At 54.5% G+C, this 20,920-nt stretch overlaps 10 protein-coding genes across 10 annotated transcripts; 6 read left to right on the top strand and 4 right to left on the bottom strand.

Moving 5' to 3' along the window:
* The first annotated feature begins 249 nt into the window (after positions 1-249).
* On the top strand, positions 250-1,644 carry TRIREDRAFT_21609 (ubiquinol cytochrome reductase). Its single transcript, XM_006962452.1, has 3 exons — positions 250-596; positions 791-879; positions 963-1,644. Exons 1-3 carry the CDS (start codon positions 308-310, stop codon positions 1,293-1,295), a joined length of 711 nt encoding a protein of 236 aa, XP_006962514.1. The 5' UTR covers positions 250-307; the 3' UTR covers positions 1,296-1,644.
* Positions 1,645-1,852: 208 nt separating this feature from the next.
* On the bottom strand, positions 1,853-3,807 carry TRIREDRAFT_120394 (uncharacterized protein). The gene is made up of 3 exons (XM_006962628.1): positions 3,661-3,807; positions 3,520-3,605; positions 1,853-3,385 (listed from the first exon to the last, which is right to left on the bottom strand). The coding sequence occupies exons 1-3, from the start codon at positions 3,746-3,748 to the stop codon at positions 1,859-1,861; spliced, it is 1,701 nt and encodes a 566-aa protein (XP_006962690.1). The 5' UTR covers positions 3,749-3,807; the 3' UTR covers positions 1,853-1,858.
* A 553-nt stretch (positions 3,808-4,360) lies between these two features.
* On the top strand, positions 4,361-6,199 carry TRIREDRAFT_75324 (uncharacterized protein; the record flags this gene model as incomplete). Its single annotated transcript, XM_006962852.1, has 3 exons — positions 4,361-4,381; positions 4,442-4,895; positions 4,957-6,199. Exons 2-3 carry the CDS (start codon positions 4,462-4,464, stop codon positions 6,197-6,199), a joined length of 1,677 nt encoding a protein of 558 aa, XP_006962914.1. The 5' UTR covers positions 4,361-4,381; positions 4,442-4,461.
* A 231-nt stretch (positions 6,200-6,430) lies between these two features.
* On the bottom strand, positions 6,431-7,666 carry TRIREDRAFT_56399 (uncharacterized protein; the record flags this gene model as incomplete). The annotated part of the gene is made up of 1 exon (XM_006962627.1): positions 6,431-7,666. One exon carries the CDS (start codon positions 7,664-7,666, stop codon positions 6,431-6,433), a length of 1,236 nt encoding a protein of 411 aa, XP_006962689.1.
* A 1,652-nt stretch (positions 7,667-9,318) lies between these two features.
* TRIREDRAFT_104304 (uncharacterized protein) lies at positions 9,319-10,074 on the top strand (the record flags this gene model as incomplete). The annotated part of the gene is made up of 1 exon (XM_006962851.1): positions 9,319-10,074. One exon carries the CDS (start codon positions 9,319-9,321, stop codon positions 10,072-10,074), a length of 756 nt encoding a protein of 251 aa, XP_006962913.1.
* Positions 10,075-10,262: 188 nt separating this feature from the next.
* Positions 10,263-11,380, bottom strand: TRIREDRAFT_56291 (uncharacterized protein; the record flags this gene model as incomplete). Its single annotated transcript, XM_006962626.1, has 4 exons — positions 10,263-10,445; positions 10,522-10,699; positions 10,779-10,882; positions 11,006-11,380. The coding sequence occupies 4 exons, from the start codon at positions 11,378-11,380 to the stop codon at positions 10,263-10,265; spliced, it is 840 nt and encodes a 279-aa protein (XP_006962688.1).
* Positions 11,381-12,614: 1,234 nt separating this feature from the next.
* TRIREDRAFT_104302 (uncharacterized protein) lies at positions 12,615-13,701 on the top strand (the record flags this gene model as incomplete). The annotated part of the gene is made up of 2 exons (XM_006962850.1): positions 12,615-13,152; positions 13,688-13,701. 2 exons carry the CDS (start codon positions 12,615-12,617, stop codon positions 13,699-13,701), a joined length of 552 nt encoding a protein of 183 aa, XP_006962912.1.
* Positions 13,702-16,286: 2,585 nt separating this feature from the next.
* On the top strand, positions 16,287-17,558 carry TRIREDRAFT_104301 (uncharacterized protein; the record flags this gene model as incomplete). The annotated part of the gene is made up of 1 exon (XM_006962849.1): positions 16,287-17,558. One exon carries the CDS (start codon positions 16,287-16,289, stop codon positions 17,556-17,558), a length of 1,272 nt encoding a protein of 423 aa, XP_006962911.1.
* Positions 17,559-17,826: 268 nt separating this feature from the next.
* On the bottom strand, positions 17,827-19,325 carry TRIREDRAFT_57010 (uncharacterized protein; the record flags this gene model as incomplete). Its single annotated transcript, XM_006962625.1, has 4 exons — positions 17,827-18,159; positions 18,255-18,519; positions 18,616-18,665; positions 18,720-19,325. The coding sequence occupies 4 exons, from the start codon at positions 19,323-19,325 to the stop codon at positions 17,827-17,829; spliced, it is 1,254 nt and encodes a 417-aa protein (XP_006962687.1).
* Positions 19,326-19,971: 646 nt separating this feature from the next.
* Positions 19,972-20,791, top strand: TRIREDRAFT_56512 (uncharacterized protein; the record flags this gene model as incomplete). The annotated part of the gene is made up of 3 exons (XM_006962848.1): positions 19,972-20,109; positions 20,228-20,366; positions 20,481-20,791. 3 exons carry the CDS (start codon positions 19,972-19,974, stop codon positions 20,789-20,791), a joined length of 588 nt encoding a protein of 195 aa, XP_006962910.1.
* Between the last annotated feature and the right edge of the window lie 129 nt (positions 20,792-20,920).

Genomic DNA, 20,920 nt, shown 5'->3' with positions numbered 1-20,920 from the left:
GGATTCATCACCGTCATAAGCTCCAATTGTTCACAAGCTCTTCGTTTTCATCAGTCGATCTCTAGCGGAACAGACCGGGAGGCCGAAGCCGCCGACGAATCAGCGGCCGGCAAATTCCACCTTGGCTGACCAAATGGCAGCCTCAGGCCACCACCCCAAAAAACCGGATCCCAAAACATTTCGGCAATCATCACCACTGAGCCTTAGCCCGAAAGCTGGAAAGGCAGACGAAAAGACCTCACTTGCACCCGATTCCTCTCTCTCTCTCTCTCTCTCGTCACACGTCAACCCACAGCAAACAGCACCAATGGCGCCTCTCGCAACTGCCACCCGCCTGTGCCTGCGCTCGGCCACGGCCGCCACCAAGCCCGCCGCCGTGCGCGCGCTGAGCTCGACTGCGGCTTGCCAGGCCGGCGGCGATGCCTCGGCGTACAGCAGCCCGTTCAAGCTCAAGGGCGAGAGCAAGGCCAGCCAGGTGCCCGACTTTGGAAAGTACATGACCAAGGGCAACGAGACGACCAACAAGCTGTTTAGCTACTTCATGGTTGGCACCATGGGTGCGATTACGGCTGCCGGAGCGAAGAGCACTGTCCAAGGTGGGTTTTGACCGAGAGCGGGATATCGGAAGGGGGGGTTACGATGCGGTAAAGGAGAGGAATGGGGGGACGTCTTCGGAATGAACTGGGAGAGGATGCTGGGAGGGCAATTGAGGCATTGGAGGAGCTGTGCCGGAGCAATTGACGGTGTTCCTTTTCGAATGGCATGGAAGCTAACGTGGGGTTTGCTGCAGAGTTCCTCGTCAACATGTCCGCCTCCGCCGATGTCTTGGCCATGGCCAAGGTCGAGGTCGACCTGAACACCATCCCCGAGGGCAAGAACGTGAGCACACACACGCCCCGAACGACATCCTCCCCGCCCCAAAAGGACCAAAATCCCACGACTAACCAAATATTCCCATACAGGTCATCATCAAGTGGCGCGGCAAGCCCGTCTTCATCCGCCACCGAACCCAGGACGAGATCGAGCAGGCCAACAAGGTCAACGTCGCCTCCCTGCGCGACCCCCAGACCGACGAGGACCGCGTCAAGCGCCCCGAGTGGCTCGTCATGCTCGGCGTCTGCACCCACCTGGGTTGTGTGCCCATCGGCGAGGCCGGCGACTACGGCGGCTGGTTCTGCCCCTGCCACGGCTCCCACTACGATATCTCCGGCCGGATACGCAAGGGCCCTGCGCCTCTCAACCTTGAGATTCCCGAGTACGACTTCCCCGAGGACGGCAAGCTTGTGATTGGTTAAAGAGCTGGACAGGTGTGTGTGTGTGTGTGTGTGTGAAGACGCTTGGAGACGAAAGGGGGGGAAACTGTCCTATCGCACACGACGATGTAACAGTACTTGGGCGGAAACAAAATCGGCGAACGAGAGGGACAGCTCCCGAAGGAGAAGGTGAGAGAAGAAGAGGTACATAATTCGTCTTGGGATGATGAAAACATCGACAAAAAGCATAGATTTCTCCTCTGGGGGTGGCCAAGTCTATTGGTGGAGAGTATGGGAGGTGCGGTGAGGCGATGGATGGGTTTGGTTGGGAACCAAGATATGGATAAGACGGCGTGTCTCATGTTTTGCTGGGAATGGGATGCGCCAACAACTTCCCTTGTTTCTTAGACGTGAGCCATGTGCAGCATTGTATGAATAAAAATATCCTTATAACAATCACTTCACCACGAAAGGACAATGAGGGGCATCACGATGAGTATGGCAAAAGGGGAAACGCAGCTTGTAGCCAAAGAATTATAGACAGAAGTACAGTATTTTACGACATCTTTTCGTCTATCTCACACCGAACATCCCAATCCCCACAATCAGTGTCCGTGGCCATCGTCCTCGGCGGGCTGCTCCGGATCCAGCTTGATCAGCGTGTCAATCCGCATGATGCTGATGCAAGCCTCGACGGCACTCTTGAGCTGCCGGACCTTGCTTATGCTGGGCTCCAGCACGCCGAGCTTGATCTCGTCCACGACACGGCCCTTGGTGAGGTCCAGGCCGTAGTTCTTGTAGCCCTTCTTCTTGGCAATCGTCTTCTCGTCCTCGTTGGCGTCGCCCTCCTGGATGCGTTGTGACAGGGCGTGCCGGGAGCGCAGCTGGGCAACGAGCTCGGCGGCGTCCTTGGCGGCGTTGACGGCGAGCGTCTTGGGGATGATGAGCAGGGACTGGGCGAACTCGCCAATGGCCAGCTGCTCGCGCGAGCCGACGGTGCCGGCGAACTCCTCGAGGTAGATGTGCAGAGCCGTCTCGACGGCGCCGCCGCCGGGGACGATGCTGCCGCTCTCCAGCGTCCGCTTGACGGCGCACAGGGAGTCGTGGACTGATCGCTCAATCTCGTCGAGGGAGTACTCGTTGGGTCCTCGCAGGATGACCGAGGCCGAGGAGTGGGCCTTGGTGCCCTTGATGAGGATGCACTCGTCGTCCGAGATGCGCTCCTGGAAGACCTCTTCGGCATGGCCCAGGTATGAGGGGTCGAACTTCTCGTCACCGTTGAGGTCGGAGAGCGTGCTCAGCAGAGTACCGCCGGTGGCCTTGGCAATTCGCCTCAGATCCTCCTTCTTGCATCTCCTGACACCCATGGCGCCCTTCTCGACCATCATCTTCAACACCATGTCGTCGATACCCTTGGTGGTAAGGATGACGTTGGCGCCAGCCTTGAGAATCATCTCCACCCTCTCGATGATCATGCCGGACTCACGAGCACGGATGGCCTCGAGCTGCTGGGGGTCGTCGACGGTGATCTGGACGCCGAGCTTCATCCTCTCCTTTTGCAAGTTCATGTCCAGAAGGGCAATCTTGGCATCCTGGACACGCGTGGGCATGGCCTGAGAAGCAACTGTGCAGTTCAAGGCATAGCCCTTGACCAGGACGGACTCGAGAGCGCTCTTTCCGTGCGCCTTGAGCAGGTTGACGGCCTTGACGGGGTATTTGGCCTCGTTCTTGTTGTTGGTGGTCTTGACGGCCTGGATGGCGTCGACGACCAGGTCGGCAAAGAAGTCGGAGTCGGCGCCGATGATTTTGCTGGACATGGACGTCTTGGCAATGTTGAGGAGGGATTCCCGGCCGAGGTTGTCGACCTTGATGCTGACGTTCTCGTTCAGGTACTTGATGGCCTCTCGCAGGGCCAGTCGGTAGCCGGTGATGATGGTCGTGGGGTGGATGCGGTTCTTCATCAGCTCGTTACCTCTCCGGAGCAGCTCGGCGGCGATCAGGACGACGGATGTGGTGCCATCGCCAACCTCCTTGTCCTGCTGCTGGGCCAGGTCCACCAGGATCTTTCCGGCGGGGTCTTCGACGTCGAGGAGAGTGAGGATCGTGGCGCCGTCGTTTGTTACCGTAACGTCCTGTATGCAGTGACAGAATTGTGTGAGCAAGCTGTCGTGATGTAATACCGAGTTGCTTCATCAATGAAGAAATAGGGGGGGAGGTGGGATAGCTGCAGAGTCCCCATCGAGGGGCAGTCGGTGTATGTACTCACGCCAATGTCGTCAACCATCATCTTGTCGAGGCCGCTGGGGCCGAACGAGCTCTTCACCACATTGGCAATAGCTTGTGTCGCCAGCACTGCGCCCGTTAGTCCATCGATACCGTCCAACTCATCGGCAGCAGCCCAACGCACCGTTTTGGTCTCGAATATCGGATCCCGAAATCTTCTGGCCGCCCAGGAAAAGGGTGCCGTTCCGCGGCTGCTCAAACAGGGCTGCCATGGCTGTAGCTGTGGTGTGATCTGCCTGACCGTTGCTGTGACTGTTCAAGCAGGAGTAGGTCGACGAGACAAAGGAGTGGTGGAGGTTGAAGGTTCCAGAATCGACAACTTCTGCCTTGAGTCTGCAATAATGGCCCTGGCTTACCTCTCCAAGCTTCGCAGCTCATGTAATGGCGGCACTTGTCCCGCTGCCCCTCGACTTTTTTGTCGGAAGCACAGATTGTTCCAGCTCCGGCGCTGCGACACGGGCCACCACCCGCCAGAAACAGCGCCTGGGCCGCCCGACAGCAGCCACGCAGCACCTGAGCGACGCCTCCCACAGCGCTGGCAGCCCCTCCAAGGCCTCGAGGTTCCAGCGCCAGCGAGCCCTGATTGGGTGCCGCTCAGGGGACCCGACGTCGAAATTTCCCTGCCGTGCCCCTCCTTTCTGGTGAGTGAGGGACAGCCACGACTGATAGCGGGGCAGCCCGATACAAGAGACTGGAGGCATTGACTCTCTCTCGTGACTCTCTTTTTTCCGGCCGACTGACTCCCAATCTTTCCTTTTGCGCCCCTGCACAGTGAGTCAAGACCTGAAGTTGTCGCTGCCGCCTGGGACGAGCTCTGTGTCATACGAACGGCCATATAACAGCAGGTAAGCCTCTGCTTGGAGTCCCTGATCCACAAGAGTCGCCGCAAACTCACCAGCTCGCAGACCGGAAGACGATTTACACGATGGAGAACGCCGCCGACCAGCCCAAGGAGCCCTCCAAGAGCGCCCTCAAGAAGGCCGAGAAGCAGGCCAAGATGGCTGCCGACAAGGCCGCAAAGGCCGCCAAGCAGGCTGCGCTCCCCGTCGTGGGCGGCAAGAAGACGGACGACATCATCGGCATCACCGTCACCAAGGCTGAGAACTTCCCGGCCTGGTACCAGGAGGTCGTCCTCAAGGGCGAGATGGTCGAGTACTACCAGGAAATCTCGGGCTTTTTCGTCCTGCGCCCGCTGTCGATGCACATCTGGAACGTGATCCGGAAGTGGTTCCAGGAGCGCATCGAGCTGATGGGCGTGGAGGAGACCAGCTTCCCCATGTTCCTCTCATCTAAGTCTCTGGAGAAGGAGAAGGATCACGTCGAGGGCTTTGCGCCTGAGCTGGCTTGGGTGACCAAGGCGTACGTATTTCATGATTCGGAAGTTGACAGAGACTTGTGTGCGTGTGCTGACTCCTGCCAGTGGTGACAAGGACCTCGAGGTCCCCGTTGCGATTCGTCCCACCTCCGAGGCCGTCATGTACCCGTACTACGCCAAGTGGATTCGCAGCCACCGAGACCTTCCTCTTCGACTGAACCAGTGGAACTCGGTCGTCCGATGGGAGGCCAAGCAGACAACCCCCTTCCTGCGAACGAGAGAGTTCCTCTGGCAGGAGGGCCACACTGCTCACCTGACCGAGGAGCTTGCTGGAAAGGAGGTTCTGGAGATCCTGGAGCTGTACGCTGGTGTCTACGAGCAACTCCTGGCTGTCCCCGTTGTCCGGGGACGCAAGACGGAGAATGAGAAGTTCGCGGGTGGCTACTACACCACCACCGTCGAGGGCTACATTCCCTCCAACGGACGAGGCATCCAGGGCGCCACGTCTCACTGCCTGGGACAGAACTTTAGCAAGATGTTCGACATTACTGTTGAAGACCCGGCCAACAAGGGCTCCCACATCCACGTCTGGCAGAACTCGTGGGGTCTGTCCACCCGTGTCATTGGTGTCATGATCATGGTGCACGGCGACGACAAGGGCCTCGTCCTCCCTCCCCGGATTGCCAAGACTCAGACCGTCCTGATCCCCGTTGGCATTAACAAGAACACTACCCCCGAGGACAGGAAGAAGCACGAGGAGCAGCTGGACGGCATCCGGGATACCCTGCGCAAGGCTGGCGTCCGCGCCGAGTCCGACTGGCGAGAGGGCTACACTCCTGCCTGGAAGTTCAACGACTGGGAGCTCAAGGGTGTTCCTCTGCGAATTGAGTTTGGCCCCAAGGACGCTGCCAAGGAAGTTGTGAGCTGGGCGCGCCGAGACACGGGCGAGAAGGGCACCATCCCCATTGCCGAGGTCGCCACCAAGGTTCCCGAGCTCCTGGAGACCATCCAGGCCGACATGTATGCCAAGGCCGAGAAGTCGTTCCGTGAGCACCGCCTGAAGATCACCAACTGGGATGATGTTCTCCCCTCTCTGGACAACAAGAACGTTGTCCTGATCCCCTTCTGCGGCGACGGCAAGTGTGAGGACCGCATCAAGGAGCTCACGACTCGCGAGGACACCCAGCCCGACGTGCCCGAAAGCCAGAAGCTGCCCTCGATGGGCATGAAGAGTCTGTGTATCCCCTTTGAGCAGCCCGAGGGCATTGTTCCCGGCGAGACGGAATGTCTCAACCCCGAGTGCCAGCGCAAGGCACAGTTCTGGACCATGTTTGGCAGAAGCTATTAGAGTGCGAGAACGGGTTGATGGTGCATAGAAGGAGTTGATGTGTTAAAAAGGGCGCTTTCATGTATCCCACTTGTGATTTGCGAGGCGATTTGAGACTCACAGGGTGAGAGATGCAGAGGGATAAATACTAAACGATGTGTATGATTTCATTTCCATGTTGGACTTTTTACTTTTATTTCCTTTTTCCCTTTGTGAGCGTATTTCTACATCTATATCCAATCGCATTCCGTGCTAGCACCACTCGAATCTCTCGTTGGCAACCCAGTCCAAGTCTTGCGCAGACCCCTCGCCGAACCAGTTCAAACTGGCCAAGTTCTTGTCTTGTCTTACGACAAAGGTAGTCTGAAACTCGGTGGCGGCCTCGGCAGCCTTCCTGACTCTGGGGTTGGGATTCCAGATCTCGACCTTTGAGCATTTCCAGTCCTTGGCCTCCTTCTCAGCAGCCCGGAAGATGCCCACGACTGCCTCAGACAGCTCTTCATCCGAGATGTGTTCGTCTTCAATGACGAAGCGGAGGAAGCTCAAGAGGTTCTTCTCTGGCTTTTCAGGGCCGCCATAGTGATTCCTCTCGAACCACGCCCATACACGAGAACCCGTCGAGGGGGAAGTGTACAAGGCGCCGTGGACAGAGGGTTTCCTGCCAAACGCGGCATTGCAGATGAAGGCCTCGCGATAGAAATGCCACTGCAACGCATCCAGGTCGGGAATGACAGCGACCCTGACCTTTGAGGGGTTCACAGGGTTAGGCTTGGCGATTTCCTTGCGCAGAAGCTCCTCATCCCTCTCTGCGAGTTCCGGGATATGCTCGTCACCGAGAAGGGTAATAATGCTGCTGCTGCTGCTGCTTGATGAGGGCTCCGGTTCCGGAGGGTTTTCTCTGACGCGGTACTCAATCTGCGTGTTCTCGAGAGGGATCCAGCCGTGCTTTGCGTAAAACTGCTTGCCAATGTCCGAAAAGAGGACGGAAAACGCCGGCTCGCCCGTCTCGCGGTGCTGGCCGGCCATGTAGCCCCTCAGCAGCTCCATCATCTTGCCGGCATACCCCCTCCCGCGGAACTCCTTGTTGGTGAAGACGCTGGCGACGCCATACGCCCAGACGTCGCGCACCGTACCATCAGCGGGGTCCCTAACAAGGGCGCGTTTGCGCAGGGTTTCGCAGGCGGCGAGGACGGGACGCTCGCCGTCGTCGTCGTCGTCGTTGTTGTTGTTGACGGGGGAGCAGGAGGAGGAGGTGTCTGTGAGGATCCAGTTGGTGATGCCGCCGTTGCGGGCGAGGGGGATGGAGAGGAGGTATTCCTCGCGCTCGAGATAGGCGGGGACGGTGAGGCTGTTGCCCCATTCTGTCTGGTTGTAGAGCCAGGTGCGGGTGCGTTCCTTGGGGGTTGGGTTGGTGAGGGTGATGGTTGGGGAGGTGGAGGGGGGTAGGGAGGAGGCTGGGGGTGATGAGGCTGAGGCCGAGGCTGACATGGTGAGGGTGTGGGATTGCTGGATGAGTCAATGGGGGGTGCAGGTGGTTTATCAGTTTGGTCGGTGAGAGAGCGAGTCTGGTGTTGAGTGAGTGGTGATTGGTTTGGTAGTAGTCTCTGGACCGAGGTGGTGAGTTTGAGTGGTGAAGTGCTCTTTGTGCTACGTGGTACGATGTGCTCTCTCTCCCCCCTGTTTTAGTCTCGGGTACTGGATGGTGTAAGGTACTTACAGATGGGGAAAAGAAGAAGAAGAAGAAGAAGAAACAGAAGGAAAAGAACTAGCCTGTCGTATAATAAGGCACAGAAAAGTGTCTCATCTCGTGAGGTGCTGCTGCTACTAGTCATTCAAACTGCTAAAGAAGTGCCCAGAATATGCCATTGGTCCGTTGGAAAACAGTGCTGCAGATACCCCGCTGCTTGAGGAGGTCACGGTGAGACCAAACCGGCAGTTGGGCGGAGAGGCTCGTCGTGTGGGTTGCCGAGGGTTCAAGATGCAGCAGCATCTTTTGAGAGTATTCGTACAGACTGTACAGGACGTTTGTTGGAGAGGTGATTTGGTTGTGGTTGCAGTTCGATTTAGAGAAGAACAGAGACATTGGTAAGAGTGAGACATTTAGCATTTGCATTACCTTAGTTCTCAGATGAGAGTTGTAGTTATAGCTTAATAGACCCTGAAAACGACGGCTTTACCACAGGATGATTATATGGCTCTTTGTCCTCACATTGTAGATCGTCTCTTTTTCTTACCCAGATTGCGAGAGAAGCTTTGCTATCTAGTACCTAGGAAACATGCAATACTGATGCTGACTTTTGAACCAGGCGCCGCAGTAAACAGGTACAAGTATGTACTCTTCTTACCCCATACGTTTGCTTACTCCACGGTGGTATTACCCCAGAATCTGTAGTCAGAAGACCAACAGGGCGGTATTAGTAGGAGTCTGACGGACACCTGAAACTCCAATCGAATTGATGCGTCTCATTGGCTCGATTCCATGTCGAGTCGCCCAGAGTCTCATTGCCAATGAACGCGGTATACGAGATTGACGATGAATGAGGTGGCCGCTCTCCAGTAAACGCCAGACTGTGAACATCATGCAGTGAATGTCACCTATATGTAGGTATATTGGGATCGCTTGATCGACGCAGTGCTTGCAATCGTGGCTACTTCCAGATCATGAGGGCGCTCACACAGTCATATATCGGTAGGGATCCAACCGCGGTGTCGATCGCGCATGCGCTTACACATGCTGTCCGTAGGTATGATGAGATACTTGGCACGCACAACCACCAGGATGATGACTGCATGCCGCGGCTCTGGAGGGATTGATCGCCAGAGGACCTATGCCGGCCCCGGCAGATGGAAAAGGTGGTCAGTTTGGGGCTGACATGATGGCAGTATCGCTGCTACATGTATGTACTTGGAAGAACGGCACTTGGAGCCCAGAAGCTGGAGACATATGGCATGCTCTCACAAGGCGCTTCTCGAGACTCTGCACTCTTCTGTTATTGCATGCAGTAGCACATCGGTGACTGGGCTGGGGCTGACACGACAAGAGAGATTGCAGAGCTTTCGAGTAACATACCGTCGTCAAGGCATCCGTTCCAACTACCTATTCGAGGAAGACGTTCAATGAGACAGGGAAATCCGACGCAATGGAAGGCAAACCGCCTTCAGACATCCTCGGTTCGACAAACATACATGATTCTGCAAGCCCAGATCTAGATTTCATCTTCCCCAACACCGGATCTTCCGCAAACTACCAAGACGGGCACACAACCCTCAGTCAAACCAGCCACCATACAAGCCTCCCAAAAAGCACAATTTTTGACCCCAATTTCTGGCAACACAACGTCCCTCTCCTCATCCAGAACAACGTCGCCGTCCAATCCGCAAACCTGGCCGTCCTCATCCTCATCTTCGCCCAGTCCGCAGCCGGCATGGGCACCAACCACTACGGCAAAGCCCTCTGGCACTACGGCCGTGCCCTGCAACTCGTCCGCGAGACAGACGACTCCCAAGAGAGCCTCCGACCAGCCATCCTGTGCTGCATGTTCTTTGTCATCTTTGACATCATGAACGGGGATACCGGAGGCGCAGAGTCGCACCTGTGGAACGGGGAGACTATGCTCTTGCAGCTGCAGCGCTTGGAAGCTAGACACGGAGCCATCGATCTTGGCTTGCGTGTGAATATGAACAGAGATGGAGATGGGCGGGGGACTTTGAGAAGGGAGTTGCCGTGTGCGCTGCAGTTTTTGATTCTGCAGAGCGATGAGCCGAATCTCACATTCGAGAGGGCTGGGTATTTGGAGGCGTTCCTCCAGATGGCTACGAGTCCGGATCGCGTGCCCAGTTTGACGGCTGGAGGGTATTCGGATGCATTGACAGAAGGCATCCAAAGATTGCTTTGAACAGAAAACTTTATGGTGAGCAGCCCTCCATCACCCGCATCTATATGAAAATATACAAAGCAGCTCTAGAGCATTATCTCTGATCGGAAGGGACGAGGCCATGGAGATGCCTTTGACATGGCATGAGCTACAAGGCTCTAGTATAGATAGCTAATAACAAGTATAGCTACATACTGTCCATCGCCTACCTATAGGCCTCTTCTGAGGCGCAAGGACAGAATGGGCGGCAGCTGAGGGAAGTTGGCCGTCGCATACGCCTTGTCGGCATCACCGTCCTCTTCCGTGAAACCGGGCTCTTCAAGCGCATCCAAGATCAAGCCCCTCTTGAAAAAGGTGCCCAGAAGCTCATGCAGAGGGCGATGAAAGTAAAACTGCCGGATTTCTCTTGCTGTCAGAGATGCCATCATGCAGCTCGAGAATGAATTGGTAGGGCGCTACTTGGCTTACCTGGCGTGTCTCTTGTCCTACGATAAACACGCCCTTTGAGGGCTTCACGTGGAGGTATTCGCGGATTGACTTGCTGCGGGTGATGATCTGGTCGCCTGTTTGGGGGTCGAATGTCACTTCGACGGTGCGGGAGTAGGTCGAGGTCATGAAGACGGGGTGAAGGAGAGTGGCCACGAAGCTTCATTGACGGAGTTCTGTTCAGCATAGTCATTCTTCGCCCTGGGTTTATGGAGGAACAGATGAACAAGTTAACTTACACGCCGTCTTTGCTGAGGAGCTTTGGGAGGGCATCGGCGAGGGGATCGAGCGTGGCCACGTCCATGAGGGCCATGTTCATGAGGATAATGTCAAAGCCGTCATTCTTTTGCCGTTATCATACCACACAGACTCATCATCAGCCCGATTCATCAAGCACATTCACCAGCAGCTGAACAAGTTCAAGCAAAGGAAATGAGCGACAGAGACAAGAGGAGTTGATAATCACCTCAGCAGCCTTTTCCACAAGGGGCGCAAAATCCCCCTCCTGCGTGACATCCAGCTTGCGATACGATATCTTGCCAGCCTTGTCCTCATCCATGTACTTGTTCGCCTGCTGCAGCATGCCAAAAGTGCCATCCGTAGCAATGATGCTGGAGGCGCCGTTCTCAGCCAGCCACCGAGCACAGAGACCGTTGCCCGTAGCCAGCTCCAGGGCGGAGCAGCTCTTCTTGCTGAGGGTTGGGCCGAGGAGGCGTTGGAGAGATGGCTTTTGGAGCCGTTTCCAGTATTTGTTGCCTGTTTCGCCGATGGTAGAGTCCCAGAACTCGGCGTTGGCTTCCCATGTCGAGAGGGCTTCTCTGGCAAGGTTGGAGGCCGACATTGTGTTATCGGAAGAGAGACGGATATTTCTTCTTTCTTCTTTACCAATGCACTGTTCGAGGCTCCTAACAGAGGAAGACCAAACAGTCAGTCAAAGACGTTCTTCTGGCGAAGATATCGAACGCATGTATAGAAACCAATGTCGATGTTGGCATCGTCTCTGCATAGGTACTTTGGGTGTAGGGGATACGCCGGATGAGTCAGTCGGCGATGCGGCCATCTAAGAAAGGGACAAGTTGTCGGCGTCTCGATTAGGACTGGGCTGTATATCAGATATATGCATAATTTGAAAAGGATCTTCTCTTTCTTTCATTGATTTTGCTTCTTAATCCGACTGTCATGTAATTTTGAGAGATTCAGTCCAGAGAAATGATTCCGCCTTTAAGAAGGGAAGTGGCCGATTTGTTGGGTTGTTGACTCCAGCAGCTTCAGAGTTGATTTATGCGCCGCACCCTATCTATCTCTCTAAGATACGATTTTTCGGCTGGATTTAGATTAAACAAAACATGCTCTTTGTCTTTCTGAACGCTATCTGACACATTCAAAAAGATGTCTGCCACATCTGAACTCCTGGTAACTATGTACTGAGGTAGACATGGCGCACAATACCTGCTTTCAACAAGACCAGAAGATGCATGTGAAAAGCAAAAAAAGACATGAGAGAAGAAAAATAGAAAAGAGGAAAGAACATGAAGAAGAAAAGACAAAATAAAAAAGACCGGAGGAAAATAAAAAGAAAGAAGACAAACAAAAGGAACGAAGGGAAGGAAAGCAGGTCATGGTTCGTCTCTCCCATCAGAGTATAGCTTTCCATAACAGCCATGCGGCTCGTACGACGTTGCCAGCATCTTCTGCCTTCAAATTGCCAAGTCCGTCGAATCTCTTTGCATGCTAATTAATTCCCCTTGGTAGTAGGTAACTGCGTTGCATAGATAAGGTCTGGTGGCTTGGAGGCTCAACACTGGCGTATTCGGAAGCCTTAAACTCAAAGTCAGGGCCATCTATACCTACCTACCTAATGTATGACACGACAATTTGTAGGTATATAAAGCTCTCTTCTAGCCCCTTGTCCCTTTCATCTCCCTCAACTCTCTTTACATCGCAAAACGCAACATCAGCCGCTTCTTCGCAGTCTTATCGTACTTGCCGCAAAGATTGTGGTCTCGTCCGTTGCTCCTCCAGCTTCACCGTCTGCCTCCTCTATCCTCATTCTTCCTCCCTCAGTCGCTGCAACAATGTCCATCCTTGCCCCCGGAGACCGTCAGGCTCTTCTGGCCGAGGGTCTCATGGGCCCTGCAGACACCCCGGGACTCATCCTGCTCCACAAGCGTTGCTTGAGCATATACAGCTACAGCCACCCTGATTACGTGGACCTGCCCCCGAGTCCTCCTTCAGTAGCTCCCCAGGCGTATTTCATCATTCCCGAGAATTTGATTTCTATGGCCTCGCTCAAATACATGGGCTTCAACGACGAGACGGCTGAGCGAATATGGGCTCGATGGGTCATCAAATTTCCAGAGGGCGCACCCATTGCTGAGACCGAGCCTGTCAATGGCGTGTCTTTCCTCGATGCTGCCATTGGTTTCCTGGCCGACCGGAAGGCGGAACTGGACACATGGTCAGACGATGGCGAGACGTGGATCGCGTCTATGGATCAATGGGGTATCGATCAGGAACTTCAGAATATCATCATGGATGATGTGTTCAAGAATATGCGGGAAGAAGGGTCGCTTTTCTTTTGGCTCCGCGGTACCGTCGAGTTGGCTTATGGGGGTTTGCAAGAAGTTCGAGAGGCTTCCTTGTTGAGAGAACGGGAGCTCCAGAGAGTCGAACACAACGACTGCTCGCGTCAAGCGAAGAGAAGGCGAATTGGTTCAGGGCCGCTGGGGTAGATGAAGGCAGCGTTACCAAAGAGGGTGACGTACGGTTTGAAGTTTCTGTAGTCATATACATACATGAAGTAGCAGACACTCGAGGTACTGCCAGCTACCATGCCAAAGAGTCAGGTCAGAGGCTTGAATGGACGGTTATTTGTCTTCCAGCCAGCTTGCTTTCTCAAGTACCTGCCGCTGAAGTTATCTAAGACGACAGCATAGCTACTTTGATTATCAATTCTACTCTGATAGCGTTCCGTGGATTGCAAGGAATGTGCTCTACCTAGCGATTTTTTTGCCTTTGGCGTTGTTTTCTTTTCCCCTTTTATGCTTTACTCAGGTCCATGGCATATTGATGCCTGGGGACAAGCGATGCGTCCATGCCCCATCGTCTGTTAATATTTTTCTGGAGTAAAGTGTGGTGAAATGTTTAGGTAGACAGAATTGAAAGTGAACATTGCGATTAAAGACAATAACTCGCCCCAAGCCTCATACCATAGCTAAGAGCTTCTTACACGTAGAGCATATATAACCAAATGCTAGACTTCGACTGCCTATGATAGCCGCGAGACGACTCATCCATCCTCGGCCTCCCTTCTAAGCCACTGCTCGTGATTCTCCCTTGTCAGGATATACCCTTTAATGTCTGCTTTATCAGTCAACAGATCTTCCCCATCGTCACCGATGAATATACATTGAACCACATTTCGCCCATCTTTCGTTTTGTAGACCATCTCTTCCGTGATCTCGTGGGGGCACTCCATCCTGCAGTACACCGTATCTGACTTGGTCGCAGTTGTACCGACGATTAACGAAGCCTCTTTAAACCTGCGCAACTCAGGAGGAAGCCTGCGAAGTTGTCTGGAACAGAAAACAAGCTGCTTCCATTCTTCGCTTGGCCAGTATACACGCTGAAGCTCCTGCCCAGCGAGATCCTGGATTGTGGAATTACAGAGCGTCGCTTGAATGATGACCATGCAGCTCAGATTGCTTCGAGCCTTGGCCCAGCAGGCATCGAGAAGGGCAATGTCCAGTTCAAGGGCAAAGGTATAGCAAATTTCTCGCCCGCAGAAATCGGTAGGGGGGCTTGTGGCGAGATCAACGATGTGTTCGACGTTTCCGTCTCTGTCAAACAGGCGAGGTATGCTAGCCGTATCAACACTCTTGTACAGACTGGTCATGGCAGGGACGGCAAACAACGCGGCTTCGGACATGGCAGAGTCTGTGGAAACACCCGGAGGACCTGCAGTCGGTGCACCATGTTGCTGAGATGCAGGGCGCTCAGGGGGCGTTGCAGATACACCCCGTGCTCGCGCCTCTAGGAGCTCATTCAGAGCTCTGTAACGCAACTCCATGGTGTCGCGAAGCCAATAGAGGCAGGATCGGGTGAGCCGGACTCGCTTGTATACGGGGTCCATGATGGCCGTCTGCGTGGCTTGGTTGATGCCACATTGGCCCATGCACTCGAGCCACTTGCTGTCGTCGCCGTCGTCTACATCCAGGTCGAATCGATGGTGGGAGAACTCAATGATGGGGTCGAGGAACGGCCCCCCAAGGACGGGTTCCAGCTCCTGGGGTTGGCCACTCGGAAATCGGGCTGTCCAGCGACCCCAGATGTCGGCGGCTGCCTCGTCGTTATACCCGAGATACTTGATTGTTGCCAAAGACACAAGCTCCCCAGGGATGAAGACAGAGTTTGGGAGGCCTTGGCTGGCTGGAGCCTCTCCGTTGCGCAGTGTTGGGATAGACATGCTTTGCTGGAGGGAAGAACAATGATGGGTAAAGGTGGAAAGGAGAGGGATGGATGGGAAAGAGAGCACACAGGCTTTATATAAGTAGCGTTACTCGCTTAGAACACTTGGATCTTAAATTAGAACAGACATCACTACTCTCTGCTACTCGCAATATTTCCTTCTAGTAACACTGATAGACTTACGCTTCTACCTTTAGCGTAATAATCGGTGATATCTGTTTCCAAGACATTGGCACCTACTGGATGCCTCGCTTCGTAGTTTCAGACGCCTTTTCCCACTTCCTTTTCCTCCTCGGGGAGCCGAGTTGCCAAAGAAACTACCAGAGAAGGCTTAATCTCGGGCCGTAGTGCCTTGACGATAAAGTTTCAGCCCAGACAATGAGTCCTCGGAAACCACTCGGCGGAATACTCTCCGTCGTATCTGCCAACAATCGAAAGATGTTGCCGAACCGAGTCTGGCTGTGACCTCTGGAAGAGCCTGTCCATCACTTTGCAAAGAGTCCTTCCAGGCCGCCTATACAGCCTTGTTGGGAAGACGAAATCAGCTCGCTTCGGAGGACAATCTCAACTGTATACCGTGTACCAAAGCATTTGAGGCCGCGATTGAGACTCCTTCACACCCTTCACACCAAGCGCCACATACCGCGGCAAGGATGGCGGCGTCCAGCCGGACCGCCTTTCTACGCGAACAGGGCTACTTGGGACAAGCGAGGAGTGTCCAGGTGAACACTCCGAGCGAAGGTGGCTGAACGTGCCGCGAACGCAGACCACGATGGCGACGTCGCTTACACGACAGCCCTGAAGTCTTCATATTCCCATCAAGGTGACTCACAAGGGCAACCACAACACCTTCGAAAACTGATGATATTTTGCTTGACAGGAGTTGTCTAAGGCTCCATCTCTTAGTTTGACCGGATATGTACGAGATGTATCCTGATTCAAGACTACAAGCCCTGTTATCAAGCCACGTAGGCTAAAAGTATGCATACTTTGATGCTTCCTGCCCATCAGCTGATGAAGAATTCAAGGCGAACAAGCTTGTCTTGTTGAGTCTCAGAGAAATCGTGCCGCCGCGGATCATCCAGCATGGAACAAGCATCAGCAATCTCTATAAGAAGGCGGAAACCCCCCTAAGAGAGTCTCCCTGCCATTCTCTCCACTCACATCCACTTGATCAAGTCTACTTGCGTACATCAAGACTCTTCTGACTTGTAACCCGCTGTCAACCCCAGCCATACCTCTCAGACTCACATCCACCCCCCGCGTTCCCATCAGTCACCATGTCTGGAACAGCCATCACCAGCAGCCCTCAGCAGCTCCCCGTCCTGCCCAAGGACCTGGTGTCTATAGACACACTCGAATACCTCGGCTTCGACGAGGAAACAGCCGAGTTCATATGGGCGGACAGAATCAAGGAACTGGTCAGAGCCCACGCCACCAAGCCCGACGGCAACTTGAGCACAGCATTCATGTCTCAAGTTGTCGAGCACGTGTATGACTTTGGTCACGTCTCCAACACGTGCGATGACAACCTTCGGCTATGGCATCAATGCCTGAACCACTGCGGGCTCGACAGGCAGACAAAGGCGGCCATCTTGGATCCCGTCTTCAAGAAGATCCGGCTCACCCAGACCTGCCTCCACTGGGTCCGCAACACGATCGAGTTGAGGTTCAAGGCTCTCCAGGACCTGCGAGCTGCAGAGGCAGCAGCATCCGTCCCCCTGAAGAGAGGCCAGGCAGACGAGAGTGCCTCCACAGACGCTGTTCCTTGCCCCAGCCAGCCCGAAGAAACGGCAATGAGCGAGGCTGTCCTGCGCGCTTCTCAAAGCCCATCGGACACGACAGTCACCCTGTACAAGGGCGTCGACAGGGCAAGCGTCCGCCATCTCTTCGACGACAGGAGAGACCTCAGTCGCATCTCCGCCCTCGCCACGTTCCCACCAGGAAACGCCCGCGGCTCTTCCAGCGCGTATTACTTGTACGTAGACCGGGACATTGCCGAGCAGCAGGCCTGCTACATAAGACGACGTAGCAGCCTGACTCCCGTTGTCCTTGTGCAAGTAAGGATACAAAAGTCGGCGCTGGAGGCTGCGTATGAAGGTCCGCAGCGACAGGAGCTGTACTGGCCCAGCGAGGACTGGAAACGGCTCGCCTTCTACTGTCGGGGCAATCGTCCGGTTCCGCCTGATTTGGCCAAGTACATGGAGGCCCGGCTTTCCATTGTGACGGCTGTAGCAAAGGCGGACCGTGCCTTTACGAGGAACATGAACCGGCTGGATCAGATCACGGAGACCATGGTGCTGAAGAATAAGCACGGAAAGGATGCCATCCAGTACTGTTTCCGCAGACGTGATGCCGACTACTTCTTGACGCAGCATGCCGAGCTGAAGATGTTGCCTTTTACGGAGGACGAGTTCCAGGCGTGGTGTGTGGACGCTCGGGAGGAGGAGTTGAAGGATATACCCGAGTTGCCGTGCCGAGTGGTTTCTGGCGGATTCAATGTTGACGCAGCTATGGAGAATGCTGATGAGCATGATGGGCTGGTTGTCTAGTTCCGGTGTCTGTTGGTTGTCTGTTTTGTTGTTTGGTTCTGTGATACCGATTTTGTATTGCTGGTTGTTTGTTTTGATTCTGTATGACCAACTTTGTATTATTGATTGTCTTCTATGATACCCTAGCTTGAAGTGTTATGAAATGATGGAGTGTATTGTGCATTGACATCTTAAGCTTTCTCGTAAATCCCATACATAGCGACTGATCATTGTATGCTTCTATCGCCTTCTCGAAGTGTCAACCGCCAACGCCAGCAGAATGACGCCCCTACTTAACCTTGACCATCTCCGCGGCCTTGCCCCAGAACTCAGCCGCCTTCCACCCACCACGCTGCTCCCTCTGCCTCTTCAGGGACTGCAGCAGGCCATCCCTCGCAGCCTCCAGCTTTGCAACCCCTTCCTTGCTGCAACACAATCCGGCGTCAATCTCCTTGAGTTCAGCTCCGCCTAGTAGAGCTACGGTGGTCAAGCCGAGGTAAGAGTGGTAAATGTCCGGAGGGTCGCCAACGGACTTGCCGAAGCCGCCGATGCTGTGCTGGGTGATGTCAAGCAGGTAGTTGCAAGATGGCTGAGGGTCGTAGAATTCTTCGCAGTCGAGCATCTTGTACACATCACTCCTTGTCAGAGAGAGGAAAGAAAAACAAGAAGAAGAAGAAGAAAAAGAAAGAACACCTCGTGTGCCTAAATGAAACTCACCTTTAGGGTGCCGCATGCCCACCAAGTGTAGCACGTATCGGCCTTTTTGTTCCACCTGCCATTGAAGCCCGTGTAGGGGATACCTTCAAGGCTCAAGTCTCCCAGCTTAGCCTCGAGGTAGTTGACCGTGCTGTCTTCGGCTTCTTCTTGCTTCGACAGATACTTAAACTGCCTGTGCGCCAGGAATCTGAGCAGTCTCTCGCGATCTGCAACGCCGCGATCCAGCGCCCGCCTTGTCTCTCCCGTCGCCAAAGAATCAGAGTGCCTGTCAAGCATCGCCAGAGCTGCGATTGCGCAGTATGCGTATCCGGCTGTCAATTTATCAGTCAACGCTCTGAGATCTTTCAGATTTCAGAGAGACTCACAGTGAGACTCCTCCGTTGAAGACTCGGCAATGCCGCCATCATACGTCTATCACCCCAGTTAGCACCAACGAACCAGAGCCTCAGTCACCGCGAAACTCACCTGGACACCCCTGATATACTTAATCATCCCCTCCGTATCAATATCCTCCACCCAGTCCTCATCCCCCTCCTTCACATCTCCCCTCAGCATCCACCGGATCGCGCTCGCCAGATAACTATGCCGCATGTCCCTCCCGCCCATCGGCTCCCCATCCCACAACACCTGACCAAAGCTCCCGTCGCGCCTCTGCAGCTTCTTCAGCCAGCGCAGCAACCCCCTGCGATTCACCCCCGCAAAAGCCGAGCGCTGCTCCTCCTCCGTGTCCGCCGCCAGGCCGAGCAGAATTAGAGCGAAGAACGTCGCAGCGATGTTTGCTGACCCCTTGGACGCCAGTTCGCCGGTAATGGAGTGGGTTGGACTCCCACAGAAGCCGCCGTCGGGGTGCTGGAGGCTCAGGACCCAGCTCCGGACGGCCGCTCGTTCCTGAGCTGTGAAGGGCACGGAGAGGATATCGAGGGCTGAGATGATGAAGAAGGCAAAGGTGAGCCTGGTGGAGTCGTTGGAGGTGTAGGGCGTTGGGAGGAACGTCTTGTGGCAGCGCTGCCAGTATTTGATGTGCCGCGCCTTGTCCAGCTGGGGCGCCTCCTGGGCGTCTGGGCTGCTCATGGTGAAGATGACTCTTGTAGGGATCAGTATGATCTTGATAGTTTCCAATGCGTGACTGGGTGTCGCTGAGCAGTGAGTGAGTCGTTTGAGAGGTGAGGTGAGTCGACAGCTCAAGGGAAGGCTTGCTCCATCATCAAGCTACCTTATGTACTACTAGGTATATTGTCAAGCTCCCATAGCTCTCAGCTCAGTAGCCTCATGTCCCTCTACCCCCACATCAAATCTGCAATGCGCCACACCCGCAGCGCCACAGTCACAGCTCCAAAGAGCTTCTTCTCCAATCGATAAGGCATTGATCCCGTCCTCCTTTCCGAACACTCCAGCATGTGACGCCAAATCAACCACATGGCCCTCTAAGCTGCCTCTCCTGCATCCCTCTTCTTCCTCCAAAGCTCCAGCGATTCTGTCTGCTTCACGGTCTTCAACAGGAGAAGAAGCGGCTTTTCCCGCCTTCTACAACGACGGCAGCGTCAACCAACAGAGCGATCGCGGAAAACAGAAGGACTCGTGCCACGTATACGAACCCTCCAAAACACGACATCGACCTCTCGCTCCCTCAACTACAGACGCCTATAATCGCCTACAACCTCAAGAACGCGCATCTCGCAAAAGCAACTGCTCAATCCTGACACAAAAACCCGCCACAATGGCCCTCATATCATCCACCACAATCATAACCTCCATCTCCCTCTTCCACCTCACCCTCGCCTACTTCTTCCTCTTCCGCCCCAAGACCGTCGACGACCAGGCCCTCGTCTTTGTCCTAGGCGAAAGCATGAACATTGTAAGCTTTTTTTTCCCCACCCTTCCCACCTCTTGCCCCCTTCAACCTCCATGTTCTCATAACTCTCTTATTACTACTTGTCCGGCCGTGGTTCTAACTGGCGTCTGTGTACAAACAGCCCGCCGTCCGAGGCTTCGACGCCCCGAGCCCCGCCCTCGCCCTCCTGGCCGTCGTCCTCGGCTTTTCCGGCATAAGCGACCTCGTCTCTCTCTCCATGCCCGAGGAGTTCAGCGCTTTATACTACTGGGGCACTCAAGGTCCGTATATCTCCTCCTCAAACCCCCTCCCTACGAATCCCACCCCATCTTCCACCCTTCCAACTTCCCCTATACCATGTGTAGCTAACAAGGTAACGTTTTCAATGAACGCAGCCCCCCTCCGCTTCTTCCTCTCCATGGTCCTCGTCGCATACTCCTACTGCTTCGGCTCGAAATCACCCATCTTCTCTTCTTCTTCTTCTTCCTCTTCTTCCTCGACATCAGCACGACGTCCCGGGGGGGCTCCTTTCATGAAGCACTCTGCTTCTTCTGGTGCGGAGCATTTACACAACAGATTGCTCTTCTCATTCATGTTCATCGAAATGATGGCCTGGTTCTGGACGTGGATTACTCTCCGGGAAGAGCGTTCGGCCATTGTCGAGAGGATGAGGAAGCAGCATGAGCGGGAGGCTCACAGCCATTAAAAAACCTCCTCCGCCCCTTTTTACCAACGTTGGGAAGACCACTTACATTATATACACATATACATAGCAGTTATGCTTTATGAAGAATTGAGTTTCAAAAGAGAAGTAAATGTCAGAGCGAGTTCTAGT

Source organism: Trichoderma reesei, assembly GCF_000167675.1.
Source record: "Trichoderma reesei QM6a unplaced genomic scaffold TRIREscaffold_3, whole genome shotgun sequence".
NCBI classification, from domain to species: domain Eukaryota; kingdom Fungi; phylum Ascomycota; class Sordariomycetes; order Hypocreales; family Hypocreaceae; genus Trichoderma; species Trichoderma reesei.
Note: the sequence above shows the minus strand (reverse complement) of the source record. Positions and strands in the feature narration are given on the sequence as shown.